Here is a 19237-nt window from a genome sequence, read left to right as displayed (position 1 = left end):
ATACCACAGTGCCCCCCTTTTAAAGATGACCGTGTGAGGCATTCCCTCCCCCCAGTCTTCTGTCCCAATTTTCAGAAATTTCAATATCCCTCTGCCTATAGAGTACTTTGCACACAGTGGATTTTGCCAGCACTCCTTTCTTCCTTTCTTCATTATAATTATCAACTTCAAATAGGTTTGCAGCTATGGACTCAAGACCACAGTTTTTTCTCCTGGTTGCATCCCAGTTTTCAGGTTCTTGTACCATCTAGTTCTTGTGCTAAAACTTTTTTTTTTTAGTTTAGTTCAGTTTTAGTTTATTTATGATTTGTATCCCGCCCTTCCCACCAAGGTAGCTGGAAATGTAAACTTGCTTTCATTCTTTACATTGAATAAATTGTAATTTAAAGTTTCCTGTAATATTCCAGTAAAGTTGATGTATTGAACGTATACATTAAATGAATACTTCTCAGGTTTCCTTCTCAGTCAACTACGAAATGAACCAGTCAGAGGCTCGCACTAAGACCGATGTAAGTTGCATCTCTACCATTCTTTGTTTATTAAAATTTGATGCTGATTTCTGTAGGTGAGGCAGCAAGTCTTTGTTCATCTTTTCTTGTAGATATCACTGGGTGTTCTAGGTGGGTTGGCAGTTTTATGGTCCCTTCTCAAGACTGCTGGCTGGAAGAGGCGCATAGGGAGTCCCATGATTGATTTGCAGGTATGAGTCAGTGTGAGTTGTAGATAATTATATAATACAATGTTTAAAATATCCTCTGGCATTTTCTGTAATATAAAGATTGGTTCAGTGCCATATAGCTTTCTAGTCTAGCAGCCCAATCCAAATAGTGTTTTGTTCATTGAGTTCAGTAGGATTCACTGTTGGCTAAGTACATGAAGAAGCAAAAAAAATAAAAATAAAAATGGAAACATCTCACTGAAAATACAAAAACCCAACAGTTGATCAAATTTCTCCCTTATACCATACAGTTCACTTGATTGCAGTATCTTTGCAGACTGTGAAATCCATGCATTATTCTAGGATTGCTGCCCAGGGGCAAAGACTGGGCATGTTACTGAATTGGCTCTACCCCAAGACCCCTTAAGAGACTCCCCAAACCAGGGGAGGTGGGTACACAGGCACCATCTCCCCCAAAAGAATCTGCCCCAATGCCCAAACTACCAGAAAAGCTGTGTCAGTTGAACAACACATAACTGAAGCCCAAACCTTAACAACCAAGCACTGGGAGGGTGGAAGGGAGAAACTGCGAAAGCTGACAGCAGGAGCCCTGTGGCAGCAGTTAAAAAGGGAGGGCAGGAAGGAGGAGCTCCCTGTACCATCTGCAGCCCCGCCCTCCCCCCAGACACAAGCTAGGCAGCCTCCACCCCTGCTGGTTGCTGTCCCATGTACCAGACTATGTGGCCAGCCAGTGCCTCACATGGCCATCTCCTCCTGTGCTCCCCAGGCCCAAGGCTGCAAAGGCTGCTGCGGGTAAGTCCTCACCATGGCTTATTACATAAAAGCACCAGTTAAAGCATAGGAAGCTCTTTTCTGTATGCCACACAAAGTTCAAGAGTTATCTGAAACTTAGGTGTGACACTACTAAGTATCCAGATGCTTGTTTATCTCAGTTAGGAAAAAATTATTCTCTTCTGATGTATCTAATCAATTTATAATCTGATGTTGTAGACAGTTTTGAAATTCTTGCTGTTCTACGCTGGAGACCTTGCAAATGTTTTCTTCATCATCACAGTGGGAACAGGGATTTACTGGCTTATATTCTTCAAAGTAAGTAGACATTTTGTAATGTGAATACAGATATATAAACATGAATAAATATAACATCTAAATGCTTGTTTTGTTTTCCTTTTTGGCTTTACTGATCAGACCATTGAGGCAAGTTGTATGTATGAGATAGTTGTGTGTTTGCTTGTATGCCTTCTGTTCATTTCTGATTTTGAATGTGCTTGCTGTAGCAAAAAGAGCTAGTTAAAATGCTCCAAGTTATCATTGTCTTTGGTCTTCAGTAAATTCCCCTTTCTCTCATTTTTTTAAAGTGCGGTTATATTTTATAGCCAAATGTAAAATTTGGTGTGATGTGATTACACATTCATGTAGTTGCAGCTTGTGTGATGTTTGAGACCTTTTTTGCCCTCCCCCTCAGGCACAGCAGTACATTTCTGTTCTCTTACCTCTGCCAAGTCAAGAAGATTATTTTGTTTCTTACATTGGATGTGGTTTCATTCTGAAGGTAAGTGAGTTACCTCTATAATTCTGTGGCTGCTGTACCATGGTGATGATATTGGATTTATATCCTGCCCTCCACTCTGAATCTCAGAGCAGCTTACAATCTCCTTTACCTTCCTCCCCCACAACAGACACCCTGTGAGGAAGGTGGGGCTGAGAGAGCTCTCCCCGAAGCTGCCCTTTCAAGGACAGCTCTGGGAGAGTTATGGGTGACTCAAGGCCATTCCAGCAGCTGCAAGTGGAGGAGTGGGGAATCAAACCTGGTTCTCCCAGATAAGAGTCCACACACTTAACCACTACACCAAACTGGCTCTCCATGATCCTTTTTAATTTTTAAAACTCTTCAAGTTTATCAGTACTAGATTACAGAGGGAAAAAACTCCATCATTCATTAGGCAAACTCCACAGCTTTGTTTGACATCTGAAATAAAAAAACATTTTTTCATAGTTTCTCTGTGTAGTACTACATCTTTATTAGCTTTCTGCTGCAATAATATTCAAAACATCAAGGTCTCCTGTCAGTTTCTCTCTTGATTAAGGCACCTTTGACAACAGTCTTAGCCTTTTCACTGTCTGTTCTATGCCTCTGAATAGCCTCCCAGAAGAGATCACAGGGGCTTTCCAGCAAGGTTGAAAAACAGCCATTCTGGATAGTTTTGGGAGCAGTCTGAGCTTGGACATAAATGGAGTACCATATTGGTTGGGGCATGCAAGTTTTTAGATTGGTTTTTAATATTTGTTTTGTTAAATTGTTTTTATATCTGTTGTTGCCCACCTCAGGTCCTGAGATGCTCAGGAGAAAGGCAGGCATATAAGAACATTAAATAAACACGTATCTAATAGTATCTAATAAAACATTTTGTAGAGCATGAGAATCTGTGATGTCTTACTGAAGCAGCAAGGGCTTAGAGCAGGGGTGGCCAAACTGGCTCAGGAGCCACTTGTGGCCCTTTCACACCCTCACCACCCCATTGGCCAGCTTGGACAAAGCATTTCTCTCTTTAAATCACTTCTCCAAGCCAAGCCAGTCAGCAGCTTGGAGAATGCATTTAAATTTAAGTTGCTTTTTTTCTATCTCTCCCTCTATCATCCTTCCTTCCCTTTCCTTTCTTCATGTCTTGCAGCTCTCAAACATCTGACGTTCATGTCTTGTGGCTCTCATACATCTGACATTTATTCTATGTGGCTCTTATGTTAAGCAAGTTTGGCCACCCCTGCCTTAGACAAATCTTCATAGAGTTTCTGGGGACTATAATCTTTTCTGCAAGAGCAGTGCTGTCAAAAATTTCCTTTCCCTGCAAAACGAGAATCCCTCCTCATTTAGTTAAAGATTAGGGGAGGAATCATGTTGTGTCCCATGGATTGTCTCCTTTAAAGTGTTTATTGCACCCATGTTAAATGAGAAAATCTGCTTTAATTCAGGTATACTTTTTTATTAAGTTACTTTAAAATTAAGAATGAACTTAGTGGAAACGTTTGAAGAATTATTCTCCCCTCTTCTTCCAGCAAATCAAACAATCTTTAGGGGGATGTACAAACTTGAGAGGGGGGGGGTTGCAAGTGATGAAGTTTTAAAAAAATTTTCAGTTAGATATTTCTGCATGCTTATGTAAATATTACACCATAAATAGGAAATTGGATGTTCGCAATGTAGCTTTGCGAGACCTTGGCCACCATTTTGGAGTTGCCTAAGCACGGGCAGGAGGGGTCTTCTTTTATGTTGACTTGTTTTCCTTAAATGTTAATTAAGCTTGGGGGGTTTTTTGCATTACTGATTTTCTTAGGTGGTGCAGTTTTTGCACATGCTTGTTACCCAGCTTACAATAGATATCTTCTTTATTGACTGGGAGCGTCCTAAAGGAAAAGTTCTTAAAGCTGTTGAAGGTATGTGAAAACGCCCTTTTTGCATAGGCAGTGCTGCTAAATGATTGTGTACTAATTTCCAAATGATACATTACCTTTATGATATAAAGCTTATAAGAAAGTAATTCATAGTTATTGTTTTGTACACTTACTTAAACACGGCACTAGTGAAGCATATTGGTGGTATACTACGTGTGCTGAATAAAGATCTAGGTATAGCCAATTCACCATATTTTAGGTGGGAGCCAGAAATGGCATTTCCTAAGTACCATTTTAACAAGTACAGGAATCCTTGTCTCACTCTAACGGCTTCACATACAAATTTTTATTGCTTAAGACTCTGTATACTTTACTGTAGTATGAATGAATATTTAGACACCGAGCACCCAAAGATAATTAACTCTAATTAATGAAAGAGAGTGCTTTAAAGCCACAATTGCTTATCTTTCATGGAAATCAGGGGGCTGGACTGTACCCTTAGTGTATATTTGCTTTGGTGTTCATGAAATTACACATTTGTTCCCTACCATGCTTACACCATAGGAATAAGCCATAATTGCCCACATCGCAGATATACATATTTTGGTGTTCAGCTAGTGAAGCGAACTTGTATAGCCAATTTCTCGCATTATGAAAAAGAATAAGTACACAACAAATTTTTAATGTAGTAGATACCTATTCTGTAGTGCATGAAGTGACCCTTAGAAAGAAATATTTTTCATGATCAAGCTTTGTGTTGTTCATGAAAAATCTTATCTTATCCAATATCTAATTGCAAATGATTGCCCTGCTTTGTAGATCAAAAAAGAGGAAGAATATATCAGAGCTCAGGTATATGTTTCTGCAAACCAGGGATAATTCCCAGGTTTGGGGAAAATCTAACCTTCCTCCCTCCCAAAACATGGGGGGCTAAAATCCTCAAAATAATCCAAAAGGTTTGCACATGCACAGACATCCTGTTAATGAAATTGCGAGGGAAAGGGGGTTAAGGAACAACTGAGGGGACCTGCTAGTTAGGTAGGAGGGGAGGGGGGAGGAAAATATGCAATTGGGGGGAAAGAGAAGAATTTGGCTAATACTGATTGTAATTATTACAAGCAGCAATTTCTAAAACAATGCCAGGTTTCAGGCAAGCAGACTCATGTCAAAAAGGGGGCAGGTGAGATTGCTCCCACCACTTATCTTTGTTCACTACAGTGTTCTAGCTCTCCTACCCAACCTAGTTGCTGCTTCTCTCTCCAGTGTCACAGTGAGGGGTCTAGAGGTGGGTTGAGCACATGGCTGAAGCAGGCAGGTGGAATGGAACTCAAATCAGGTGACTAGGTGGGATGGCAAAAAGCTAAAAGAACCAGCAGACAGAGGTAGTGGTGGCAAATAAAGGACAGTAAAAGAATAGGATTTCCACTCCCTTGTGATTCTTTACTTGTATGACCTGTTCCTCTCCACAGGAGAAAATGGCATAAAGAGTACCGCTGCACCTGTCAGCATATGGAGAACATATTTTATAGCAAATGAATGGAATGAAATTCAGACCATCAGGAAAATAAATCCTCTCTTTCAAGTGCTAGCTGTTCTCTTCTTTTTAGAGGTGATTTTCAGATTTCATAGCAACTGTAGTACATAGGTAACATTCCAACTTTAAAATAGGTGAATGACTAGGACAGGGGAACACTGATGATAAAGTGCATTTGTGGTTTCACTTTATGTCATGGTGTTTGCATTTTCATTAAAAACTCCCACAATTCAGGTGTGTGTGTGTGTAAGGAATTACATGTTAAAGGCAAATAGACATTGGTTTTGTAATGGAATCAAGTTGTGGTATTGGCTAATATGTATCATTCTCATCTGTATTTGGTGTTTTCACACTACTGTTATTTCTGTATAATCTATAGAGCAATTACTAATACTGGTTCCCTTTTGATTTAAGTTTCCATAAGGAGCATTTTCTGTCAACTGATACTTGTGAAGCCGGAAGCAAAGCAAATGCTTAGTGACATAACAGAGCAGGAATTGCAATCAGTGTTTATTCATCTGAATTGTCTGAACTCTAAGTTCCAGATCTAAAATTATCTTGTCCTGGTGCTAATTTTTGCTAAATCATAACTAAAAATTGTTCACTATTGGGTTTTTATGAATAAAAGAAAATTATTATGAAGCTTATGAAAGCATTCCAACTTGACTCTTTGAAGGTCTCTCTTGGTTTATCCAACCTAATCATGTAAATCTGCATCATGCAAGGCTTTATTTTTTTAATTTGAAAAAAATGGCTATTGATAATAAATCCCACAATCCCACAATAGCCATTATCAAGTGGCTATTGATAATAAACCCCACAATTTCTAAAACTTGGACTTTTGAGGCATTAAAACATTAAAAACAGCTGAAGTTGGTAATCCAAGAAATTTATAAAATATTTGCTAATTGAAGTCATAAATAAATTGTTTTGAAATTAACTTTTCAGGTTGTGGGGTTCTCAAACCTGGCTTTAATGGATTCTTCTTCCAGTCTTAGCAGGAGCCCTGAAAGTTACATAGCTCCTTGGAGCCGGATTCTAAGATATGGTGTGACTGCTGTCCTCTGGCTAGTCATTGCTATAGTCCAGGTAGGGTTTTATATCATCCCTGTGTATTCTGCTGTTACAGACTCTACATACCCAACATTGGTTATAGATTGTCAGAGCATTGCAACAGTTTGTGTCTTGTCTTGTTTTCTGTATGACTGTGTCCTTCACACTTAGTCCAGATAGAAGATATTAGAGGAAGGGAAAGCTACTGACCCACTTACCTTGTGGTATACTTTCAGAGTTTCTCGGAGAGGATTCCAAAGTAGCAAAGCTGGGGAGAGGCACTTCTAGATCAGTTATAGCTGTAGTCAATAATATGAAGGAGTGCAGCTGACCCAGTATCCTCCATTTAAGTACAATAAAAACTTCAGCCATTAGACTTTCAGGCATGCTCTCCTTTTTCTCCACCTGGCCAGTTTAATACATCTAGCCATTACTGGGTGCCTCTTTCCCTCTTGGCCTGCCTGGAGTTGTCGAGAACCAGCTCTTAACAGAGGAGTTCCAGGCATCTGGCCTGCTTGGTGACATAGAAATACTCCATGGCTCAGGGGGAGGGTTCGACTAGGCCAGGGGTGGAGAACAGTGGCTCTCCAGATGTTTTTTGCCTACAGCTCCCATCAGCCCCAGCCATTGGCCATAGGCACTGGACTAGGCAATAGCAACTGTTGCTGTAGCATTCCCAATGAGGTTGGATTTGGTTGCTGCAGATTGCTCTCAATAGGGGGATTGTACAATACTAAACCAAGCTTGTGTATCCTGCAGATATGATTAACTGGCAGCCCCTATTGGCCATTAGTGCTGAATAACAAAGCTTTCATTGTAATTACAAATCAACATGCCATATCCTGGCTATAAATTCTTTTCAAACTGTTGCCCACTTTTTTGTGAGGAATCAGACAGCTGGATCCCATAACTCCTTTCAGTTAAGGTGGATCATATTGAGTCATATGAACATATGAAGCTGCCTTATACTGAATCAGACCTTTGGTCCATCAAAGTCAGTATTGTCTTCTCAGACTGGCAGAGGCTCTCCAGGGTCTCAAGCTGAGGTTTTTCACACCTATTTGCCTGGACCCTTTTTTGGAGATGCCAGGGATTGAACCTGGGACCTTCTGCTTCCCAAGCAGATGCTCTACCACTGAGCCATCGTCCCTTCTAATAACTCTTCTTCCTATGAAGAAAAATTTTCTCCAGTTATTTTGTTTGATGGAAAAAGTCTCTCTCTGTTGGAGGAAGACTTGGTGGAGGGGAGTCACGGGATCTAGCTTAGCTGAAGGGAATCTTAGAATCAAACCCAGAGTGCATCATAGGGAAGCTGGGAGCTAATGCAGCTGTAATCACTTCTGGCTCTCCAAGATTAGAGAAAGGAAAAATAACTTTCATGAACTCTTGAGTAAGCAGCTATTTTTTTTTTTTGCAGATGGCATACTTTTCTGTTTTTTACGAAAGATTTGTAGAAGATAAGATAAGACAATTTGTTGATTTGTGCTGTATGAGCAACGTAAGTATTTTATTATTTGTACAAATCCAATAGATAACTTTGTTTTTAAAATAAGTTCATGTTTTGTGAAAGTTGACAAGGATGTTGTTTTAAGTGTTGGTTACAGTCATCTAGTAATTGATAATGTTTTTGATCTCATCAGTCCTTCTGGACCCAGGGGCTAGAAAAGAGGCGGGGGAGCAAGAAGAAACACCAAGACACCAGTAACTTGGGTGACAGTTGGCCACAGTTATATTGAATGCAGAGAAGGAGCATTGGCATATGCAGTGACCCACTGCTGCCCAATATACCTGACCACTCCTGGCCCATCTTCCAGGGAGTAATACCATGGAGTGGCGAGCTCCAGGGACCCATGTGGGTGCCAGCCACCGCATGGATCCTTTATCACCTGGTGCTGACAGTCAGCTAGCAGCCCCCGCCTGACCATGCTGCAAAGGGCTTCACCCCCAAGGCCCCTTAAGAGAATCTCCAACTGAGGGGAGGTGGACATGTAGTCTGTGCTATGCCTAGTCTCTTCATTGTACACTTCCTTTTCACTTTTGAGATTAAGCATGTGGAGAGAAACATCCAGTCCAAACTTCAGTACACTCAAAGCTCTACATGGTATTGTGAGAATGTTTTGGTTAAAGGGGATAATATAGCCTAGCTTACTTTAGACGAGTCCAGATGGTAGATAAAACACAAAACTATATTTTAATTAATGATGTTTGAACCTTTGCTGGTAACCACATGTAGCAAAAGCTGGAATCTATTCTACCTGTAACCCAGACTGCCTCCTTTCTCCCCAGCAATCCTGGGGGATTTGTTCTTTCTCACACACTCCCCTCTGCATGCTCTGGTCTCAAAATGTACTGTACTTTGCTACCTGTAGTGTGGTGATACTGAAAAATAATAAATTTGTGAAATGTTAATTTTAGTGGGCAACAACTGTACCTTCTTTTGCAAATAGGCTTCAGATACTGAGTAATCATATAGCATTTTAATGTGCTGGAAGTAACATATATGCGTTTGTTCAATTTTGAGTGTTTATTAATATAGTTTTTTTTTTTCCTTTCATTGCAGATTTCAGTTTTTCTGTTGTCAAACAGATGCTTTGGATATTACATTCATGGCCGTTCTGTACATGGCCATGCAGATACTAATATGGAAGAAATGAATATGAATTTAAAGAGGGAAGCGGTATGTAAAAGACCTAGGAAGAGGGGATCCAGACTGTAGAGTTTGTTCTTTGCATTTGTAGTTCCAACCATTCTTCTTTGTATCCTTTCCTCAGGAAAATCTGTGTAGTCAAAGGGGTTTAGTGCCAAATACAGATGGCCAAACATTTCAGATTTCTATTTCAAGCAAGATGAGGCAGCAATATGACCGGATTCATGAAACGTTAATGAGAGTATGTATATTACTATTACAGTGCTGACTTTTTGTTCATATCTAAAATATATTTATACCCTCCACTGTGTCTCAACAGTATGATTATCTAGAGCCTAGTTTAGACTCTTCTGCAGTTATTTTTGACATTTGTGTGTATGTGTGCAATGTACCTTTGGGCTCCAGGTCAGGTGCTAAATATATGAATTATTCTCAACACTTTCTGGAGTTTGTTTTATGTTTACAGGAGTACAGTTGCATGCTTCTGTGTGAACAGTTGTCCAACAGAAATTTGTGCTGAGTTTATTGCATTGTGTCCAGAATTTTAAAGCTATGCATTCCAGAGATTTGATACTTAAAAAACTGGACTTTGGTATGGAATACATCTCATGGGACATTTTGATTTAAATTATATTTTCACTGCCAATGGTTTTGGACAAAATAAACTGCACATTAAGGATGAAATCTCTGATCTTTTCAATCTTCTATGTTTTACTACATAGGAGCATCTTCTTAAGAAACATCTGGTGCTAGAGATTATAGGATAATGTATGGGGGGGGGTAACATTTATTGTCAAACATAAGTGTGTCACCTTTGGGCTATAAAAAGGGGAGCAATTAAGTCTTTCTATTGAGTAAATTTGCAAGCTGTCTCTGTTTCCAGATCAGGTGGATGATCTGACACTTCACAGTTGTTTCATTTCTCATTATCTCAGAAGACACCCTCAGTGTTTTAAGTTCATTTAAATTCTATTTTGTCTTGGTTTTTCCCCCAGAAACATGGCCCTGTGAGGCTTTTGAATTCTTCTACAACTACGTTTGAACAAAGCACTAAAGCATACCATACCATGAATAAATTTCTTGGCTCTTTCATTGATCATGTATGTATATGGACATTTAACTGAGGGACAGGATAGTTTGACATGGGAGACTGTGATATCTTTTGTTCTATATGAGGCTATAGGTTGGCCTTTAGAGGTCATGCTGTATTAGTATGCAGAAGCTGATTCACTGTCTTAAAATCTGTTTTAACTCCTTTTCCAGGAGATATTCTTTCTATTCTTTATATAATTGGTACATAGTGCTTGTCCATGCTGTTTTTCCTAAGTAGTTCACCTTTAGACAACAAAGAATTTTTCCCTCCTATTTTTATAGGTTCATAAAGAAATGGATTACATAGTAAAGGACAAACTGTTATTAGAACGAATTCTTGGAATGGAATTTATGGAGCCAATGGAAAAGAGCATCTTTTACAATGGTATTACCAACTTAGCTGTTAATATTTGGGGGGCAAATAGATAAATCTTGAAGTACTCTGCTTGTTTACTCCATTTACTTTCACTTCATATTCTCTGCTAAAAGGAAAATTCTAGAATAAAACAAACGGGAAGTTAAATTCCCCCTTATGTATGAACAGGCCTCTGGGAGAAAAACTAATTGGTCGTATAGTAGTCAAAAACATCTGAAATATGTTTTTTACATATCTGGGTAAGCAACGCCTCACTGCACAGCTTCCTTAAAGCTATGTTATGTAATGTCTGTGATGTTACCCATCAGAATGCTAAGGTTTAGTTTCTCAAAGATGTACGAGCCTTTTCACAGCCACCTGTCATCCTGATGTCAAGATTGAAACTTGCATCAAAGAATATGCACTGTCATACTCCACAGAGTGCTTTTCAGACAATGTTTTTGTCTTGTTTTCCATTTCTAGAACCTTCTATTCTCTCTTTGCCAGGTGCTAAAAATAAGTTTGCAATACATAGGATTAGCCTTCAGCTGTAGTGCTGCTGTTGCTGGAGTTAAAACTAAGTTATGCAGTTATTTGGCTTAATGAAATACAAGAGTTTGTCAGTCAGAACTGGATTTGGTACACCCTTAGTCTGCATTTCCATTAACATTGCTTTTTAGAAGGTCCATTCAGTTTGTGCTGTTTTCTGATAGAAATTCTAGAGTAATAGCATGTGGGGCATGTGGCTGAATGGCATAAGAGAAAAGTTAGCCATTGAAAGAAAATGCACATAGAATTTTAAAATGTAAATGCGTAAGACCCTGTTTTACAACACATTGAGTTGGATGCAGTCACCTTTTACATTCAGTCTCACCTAGTTCCCTGCTTTACTCAACCTTTGTTGCACATGCCTACCTTCCTTGCAGGTTCTGTGATCCTCAGATGGCCTTATTGGTGGTCAAAGGGGACTCTCCCCTCCTTTTTCTCAACTGTACAAAAGCTAGTTATGGTATGATTAATATTTTGAAGCATCTGCTTTTGAAGTAGATTTTTAATTTATCAGATGTGCTAAAACTGCTGTAAGAAGGATATATTTTAAAAGCACAAGTTAACAATTAGGATCCTCTCACTCTCAACCAGCTGGGAGGCTGAAAGTTCATTTGGAATAAAATGTCAGTGACACTGCTTAGTTTATTTACAGTCTCTCAACGGTTTGCCACAGGCTTTTAAGTAGAAGCAATTATGGGTACCTGAAAGGAATGCAATATATCAGCCTTATTAAATCACCTTATGAAATCCAACCACTACAATAATTTTGAGGATTTGTATTGACATTTGTTCTGCACCACATTATTGCTTTTATAATCATTTTGTTGTTTTGACAAATTTTTCTCACTGTGTCAGGATGAGGATTTGTTCTCATTTTATACAACATCATATTTGTTACAGAGTGTGTGCAGTTCTCACAACAGGTTATTTTTCTTGCAGATGAAGGGCATTCTTTTAGTGATACTCTTTATTATGGCAATGAAGCCACTCTTCTCATTTTTGATATGCTGTTTTTTGCAATTGTGGATATGGCTACCCAGAGTTTTGTTTTAGCAGCCGTTCTGACATATTTACAACAAGAGGTATGTTTTCTTGCTGCTGGGGAGTGGAAATGTTATTTCTTAGATCGTTTGGTTCATAGCAGTGTATATACTCATTTATCTAAACTGTATTAGTATACATAAGAATACATAGTATACATATGTATTTCTTCATTAAAATGAGTAGCTCTTCTTCGTGGTCTCTGTGCATCACACCCTTGGGATTACAGGCGCCTGCGCTGGCTCCAACCGGTACTGAAAAGCTCTAAAAAAGATCTTATGTCCCGGCTGCTGAACATGCCCATGGCCCCAACCGCGCATACTCAGTAGGCGGGACAGCAAGATCCCGCCAGTTTTTTTCTGACCGCCACACTGTTTGGAGTTACCTTCAGCTCTCCGGTTGCTGTTAGAACTATTAGCTCCTTCTTCATTCCTCGTGTTATTCCAAAATTCCTCTTATCGTCTTCTCCTCGTCATCTATATAAAAAAAAAAAAAGAAGTCTTCCTCCTGTTTTTCGTGAGTTCGGGCTTCTGCCTTCCCCCCCACCACCACCACCCTTCCCGGCATTCAGCCTTCAGTCAGTGGGACTTACGTCTATGTGGGGGGTTTTCAAGAGGTGTTCCAAGTGCGGCTTGTCGATCCAACAACCTCAACCCGAGGTTGATGACCTGGTTTTTGATATAGTGCAGCATGACGTGTCGACCGCCGTTGCTCTTCCCCTCACCAATTTCCTGCTGCAAACTGTCAAAGGTCCCTGGGAGAAACCAGCCTCCCTCGCAGCTTCCACTAAGGGGCTAGACCACATGTACAAAATTCAGGAGAAAGGTGCAGAATTCTTATTTCAGCATCCTAAGCGTAACTCCTTGGTGGTCACATCATCCTCAGAGGGCAAGCACTGTGCATCCTCTCCCCCTGACAAAGAGGGAAAGGAGATAGACGCATTCGGAAGGAAATTCTACGCCACTGCATCCTTAGGAATCAAGTGTACCAACTATCTTTCTTGCCTGGGTCGCTATCAGTTTGCTTTATGGGATCAAGTATCTACAATCCTTTAACATCTTCCAGAGGAACATCGCTGTTCCCTGCAGAAGATACAGAAGGAAGGCATGCTGGTAGCAAAGCAGCAGCTCAACTCCTCAAGACATGCAGCTGACACCTTTGGCAAAACTTTGTCGTCAGCTGTCGCCCTCCGTAGACAAGCATGACTTAGATCCACCACTTTTAATCACAACGCGAGGTCTGCTATTGAGGACCTTCCATTCGACGGCTTGGCCTGTTCCATTCTACAATGGATACCATGTTGCAGGACCTTGACAAGAGCATAAAAGCTTCCCGCACTTTAAGTGCCTCTTCCTCACCCGCTCTTTTCGGCAGAAGCCTTACTCCCGCCCGTGGTCCCTCAGATCTCAGAGTCATTCCTCCCCTGATCAACCCTGGTGGAACAGATCAGAGTCTCAACAGGGAAAGTCATTCCCAACAAAACAGAAATTTCAAGGTCAATTTAGACAATCTCATCCAAAACAACCTACCAACCCTAAGCAAAGTCTTTGACTCCCCCTTAGTTGCTCTACCGGACTTCCCTGCACCCACTGCTGCCCCTGGAGGCACTCGGTTATCACCCTTTTTCCACGCTTGGGAGAATATCACAACGGACTCCTGGGTTCTTACAATTATCACTCAAGGGTACACGATCGAGTTCCAAGAGTCACCACCCATTTCACATGTCATTGTCACACCGCCCTCAGAGGCTCTAAAGACCGAAGTCTGGAGAAAGGAGCCATCGAACCTGTCCCTCAACTTCTTCACAGACAAGGGTTCTACTCCCGTTATTTCATTGTTCCAAAGAAGGATGGGGGCCTTCGGCCTATTATGGACCTCCGGGGTTTGAACACTTGTATCGTCTACAAGAAGTTCAGGATGACTACCTTGTTCCAAATCCTTCAGCTGTTGGAGGAGAATTCTTGGATGGCTACCATCGACCTCAAAGACGCGTATTTCCATCTGTCCGTATGTCAGGGGCACCGTCAATACCTCCATTTTGCAGTGGGTGCAGACCATTATCAATATACCGCCCTTCTGTTTGGCTTGTGCAGGGCCCCCAGAGTTTTTACAAACGTCATGGTGGTAGTGGCAGCTCATCTCCATCTCTTGGGGGTTACCATCTTCCCCTATATAGACGATTGGCTGTTGGTGGCCAATTCCAGCTCCCTGCTGTTGCTACAGACTTTAGCGTTGCTGGGCCTCTGCATGAACCTCCCGAAATCCAACACGGTTCCCTGCCAAAGAGCTCTTTTCATCAGAGCTCTCATCAACTCCACTGTCTGCAGAGCATTCCTCCCAGAGGCGAGAGCACAAACTTTATAAACTGTGGCATGCAGCATCGGGGCCTCTGAAAGAGTCTCCGCCCATTCCATTCAGAGTTTGTTGGGGCTGATGGCAGCTACGACAGCGGTTATATCTCTAGCAAAGCTTCGAATGAGACCCCTTCAGTTATGGTTTCTCGGAGAGTTCAAACCATCTCATCACCTGCCCACACACGTACTCATACTGCCCCAGTCAGTCAGAAACCCCCTCACGTGGTGGGGGAATCTTTCCGACCTTCTAGAAGGCACTCCTTTTCATCCCTCCCTTCCTACGGAGACGTTGATGACCGATGCTTCCCTCCTGGGTTGGGGAGCCCATCTCAGAGGCCTGACTGTGGGAGCCACTTGGGACTCGCTACAACAGGCCAGTTACATCAGTTACTTAGAACTGACGGCAGTTTGGTTTGCTCTTCAGTCCTTCCTCCCTCTATTAAGAGGAAAATCCATCTCAATACTGACAGACAATACCACTGCTATGGCATACCTCAATTGTCAAGGAGGTACAGTATCGAAGGAACTGTGTCGCCTTGCCATAGACATTTGGCTCTGGTGTCTGGATCAGGGGATATCCTTGTTTGCGGTTCACATTCCAGGAACCTGGCGGGATCTTGCTGTCCCGCCTACTGAGTATGCACGGTTGGGGCTGTGGGCATGCTCAGTGGCCGGGACATAAGATCTTTTTTAGAGCTTTTCAGTACCGGTTGGAGCCAGAGCAAGCGCCTGTAATCCCAAGGGTGTGAATGCACAGATGACCACTCGAAGATCATCAGTTACAGGTAGGCAACCTGTTTTTCTTAAAAATCATAAAATGAGAGTGCAAACGTCCAAACTGGAGCAACCTTCCAGGACCAGCTTCCTCGGAAAAGCTATGTTGTAGAATCTTCCACTGCCATTCCAATTATTGAGCAACTTAATTATGTAAGTTCATTTTGACTTCAGTACTGCAACTAGTATTCTGCATTGGAAAATTAAAAGAAAATTATCCAGCACTTCCCCACATTCCACTAAAAATTTCATCATACAAACAACAAAGACCTATGACTGCAATCATTGTGTTGGCTCCCATGTTTGACCAGTTGTCCACTTTCAGCCTGCTAGTCCAAATCTCAAAATGCCAGCCCTAAACATGGACACAGACACAGTAAATCATAGGATCACCTTAGAGTATGAACAAAACTGGTGTTAGCACTGAAACTGACACAAGAGCTGGGAAGTCTTCCATAGTTCCTATAGGCAGCCTTGGGAGAAAGAACAATTGCTTCCACAGGGTGTGTTGGAATGTTAGCAGAGCATTGTAGACTGTTGAAAACTGCCTTTTATATATTGATAACTTACAAAGTCTGTTTTGTGTATTTAGATTTTTAGGTTTATTCGAAATACTGTTGGACAGAAGAATTTGGTATCTAAAACTTTGGTGGATGAAAGATTTCTTATATAAACAACTGTGAAAAGACTCTATCCACAAATTAATCATGGCATAAGAAGTCACCAAAAGACACTTGTTTTATAATTCTATGTAAATATCAATATATGGTTTCTACCCTTCCATATTGTTCCTTAGAAAATCAGTATTTTTGTATGGACCAAATACTTTTGTACTTTTAGTGGCTGATGATCTGTATGCCTTGAACAAGTGGTATATCATGGTAAGATGAAGACAGCTGTCACTGTCACAAAAATAAGTTTATGTATTAGTTTCAGAGTGTGTTTGTTTTCCCTGCAGCAGTGTGCTTGGATTGTTATGTTAAAGATGTTGGTTATTGCTTTTAAATGTTCCATCACCTATGAATGAGGAAAGATTAACAGGAGCAGATTGTTAGGAAGAAAAGGATGTAGGAGCTGCCATAACCAATCAAACTGTTTCCTATCCTAGAAAAACCCAAACCGTACAATCGGACAGCACTCACAGGTTATTCTCAGGCTTCTGTGAGTCTTCAAGAAAGAAATCTATCTTTGTGGGAGTGGCCCTTATACCCATCTCTCTAATTATTTGTGCTAATGTACTGATGAAATGGACAAAAACAGTTTTGAAGTGGGGAAAATGCAGTTCAGATATACATTAGTACATTCCCCCTACTTGATATAAAGTTTGTTTTCCCACTCTGCTGCATATGTTATCAACAAAAGGATTTTGCTTTAACCAGCAGTTTAACTGGTCTGTTAGGTAACGGAGTGCAGAGTTTAGCCTTCCACAGGGATGAAAATGCTGACCAGAGTTTTTAAAATCACTGATCTAAATAAACAAAATAGATACAGCTTTGGAAAGAAATGGCTAATAATAGGAGCAGCAGCCCTACAACCTGGATTCATCTGCTAAGAATATTATGAGTGTTGCTGCCCATAACTAGTTCTAGGCAATCAAATTTTCACAGAGTGCTTCAGTAAGTTCTAATCTTATGAGAAAATGGAACAGATGAACTCCGTGGGCAAAAAATAAAAACCCTTCACACAAGATGTATAGTTTACTTCTGGAATTCACTGCCACAAGATGTAGGGATGACCTTAAGTTTAAAAGCTTTTTTAAAAAGAATGTGATTTATTTTAGTAAGTTCATTGAAAGCTATTAGCTATGACAGAAGAATGGAATCTTCATGTATAGAAACAGGTTTTCTCAGCATACCATAAAGACTGGTCTAATCCAGAAATAAAAATAAAGGTTTTTAATCCTGTGTGTCATTGCATGTTGTGACTTTACAATTTGGTCAGTTTACTTTTCAGCATTCATGTGAACATGTGGAAAAATTCAGAAGATCAATTCCAGTTTGCTAAAAATCCACTGGAAAAGCTGGTTTGGGATTATTTTCACATAGGTCCTAATTCTTACCTGTATATGCAACTATTTTTTTGCATTTTCTTAACAGAAGCATCTAGCTCATTTTTCCCTTTTGAAAACAATTCTTCGAGCTTCGGCACAAACTGCAAGAATACATATTGTGCCTATGTGTTTTTTGTGTGTTATTTATAGGCCACCTTTCTCATTTGGACTCAAGGCAGATTACACAGAATGAGTCCATATAATCCAGAGATGGGACATTCAATATGCAATAGGATTAGGGTTGTAGAACCAACCAGAAGCTGAAAAACAGCACTGAAGCAAGGCAAAAGTATTTCTATCACACATTAAATGCACAACTCTATAGTAGGATCCTAGTTTCAGCAAGCTATATATAGTAGTATACACCAGGGGTGTGTGCTTCATATAAACCCCAGCAAAAAAAAAAAACCAAATAAATACCACCATCCCTAATAGGTTGTCCAAGTTGTCTGAAGCCAGACTGAAAACAGCCTAGAGCAGAGCTAGAAATTAACTAACTAAATAAAAATAAAGGTTATCCAAGAAGACCTGGAGTTGGTCCAGTAGGTGAGAGAATGTATGATAACTGGCCACCACTTTCTGTAGGGATGGCTTTTTAAAGTAGCAGATGGATATCTGCCTCGTTGAGCAGTTAGGGAAAGAAGTCCTGCGTTGGTGACTGTTTTATCATAGATACTAAGTGTTTATTGATATAGGCATTGTATCATGAATGACCATAGAATGATGTAATATGGAAGAAGCACTGTCAGCATGCAAATTTGTAAAGTAGAGCAAAAAGTCTGTCTTAGGGTGCGGTCACAAGTATTAAAAGCGGGTGTGTAGCGCTCAAATCTGAACTGCTGAATATTGATTCGATGCAGGGCAGTTCAGATGAGCATCCAAGAATGTGATTCATTCTGTTGTTGCGCGATCAGACATCCAATACTATCACGCTCTTTTCTTGGAGCATGCATAATCAGATGGTGATTTCTGGGAGAGGGGGGGTCCATTGAACATGCGCCCAACTGTTTAGAGCTGGGAAATCAAACATTGCTTCAGAGGAAGGGGGGAAGTTTCCGGAATTAACATTGCCGATCCAAACCAAGGAACTGCCAGGAATTACTTTCCTAGAAATTGGCAGTGACAATGATACCTTGAAATCCTCCACATTGAAAAAAAAGATTATTTTTCCTTTTCTGAATAGTGGGATAACATTCCCCCCCCCCTCCGATCCTGTGTTGATTGGAGAAGCAGAAGCGTCACCTCAGATTCCCGGATGATCTGGCAATGCGCATGTCTGCTGGAGCTTTTTTTTTTTAAAAAAAAAGTGGCAGTATCGCACATGAGCTGTCCAAACAACAAAAAGCCGATCTTGTGCCGCTGTTTTGAAAAAAGGCCGGACTTTCTGTGCTGCCAAATTAATGCGCCATTCAGGCGTAGCAAGCCTGGATGACGCTCGATTGCCAGATGTGGATGTCTGAAAGAACACATTTAATCCGTCAGCCAGACGGAGCTGTGTCGTCACTAATGCTACGTGTGACCGCACCCTTAGCACTGCAAACTTGCCCAGTGTGGATTCACTAGGTTTTTACCAAGGTTGTATCTGACTTTAACTGCATAGGACCAGACCACCCATGAGATGAATCACTATACTTGATGTAATACTGTGCAAAGGAAAAATCTGATGATATATGCAGGCTTCAGCTATTCCAGCTCCATTTTTTAAAATTAGGTTACAAG

General features: G+C 40.7%; 1 protein-coding gene across 1 annotated transcript in view; it reads left to right on the top strand.

Annotated features, from left to right (window-relative positions):
• Positions 1-17367, top strand: part of TMEM67 (transmembrane protein 67) — a 37573-nt gene extending 20206 nt beyond the window's left edge. Inside the window, exons 15-28 of the mRNA XM_060243502.1 lie at positions 453-509; positions 602-700; positions 1670-1768; positions 2145-2231; positions 4012-4111; positions 5539-5678; positions 6552-6692; positions 8074-8154; positions 9217-9333; positions 9428-9544; positions 10299-10403; positions 10678-10780; positions 12239-12381; positions 16061-17367. Coding sequence (XP_060099485.1) covers positions 453-509; positions 602-700; positions 1670-1768; positions 2145-2231; positions 4012-4111; positions 5539-5678; positions 6552-6692; positions 8074-8154; positions 9217-9333; positions 9428-9544; positions 10299-10403; positions 10678-10780; positions 12239-12381; positions 16061-16141 — 1470 coding nt within the window. The 3' untranslated portion in view covers positions 16142-17367. The remainder of the gene's footprint in view (positions 1-452; positions 510-601; positions 701-1669; positions 1769-2144; positions 2232-4011; positions 4112-5538; positions 5679-6551; positions 6693-8073; positions 8155-9216; positions 9334-9427; positions 9545-10298; positions 10404-10677; positions 10781-12238; positions 12382-16060) is intronic.
• Positions 17368-19237: the final 1870 nt, after the last annotated feature.

The sequence above is a fragment of the Heteronotia binoei genome, chromosome 7 (assembly GCF_032191835.1).
Source record: "Heteronotia binoei isolate CCM8104 ecotype False Entrance Well chromosome 7, APGP_CSIRO_Hbin_v1, whole genome shotgun sequence".
NCBI classification, from domain to species: domain Eukaryota; kingdom Metazoa; phylum Chordata; class Lepidosauria; order Squamata; family Gekkonidae; genus Heteronotia; species Heteronotia binoei.
Note: the sequence above shows the minus strand (reverse complement) of the source record. Positions and strands in the feature narration are given on the sequence as shown.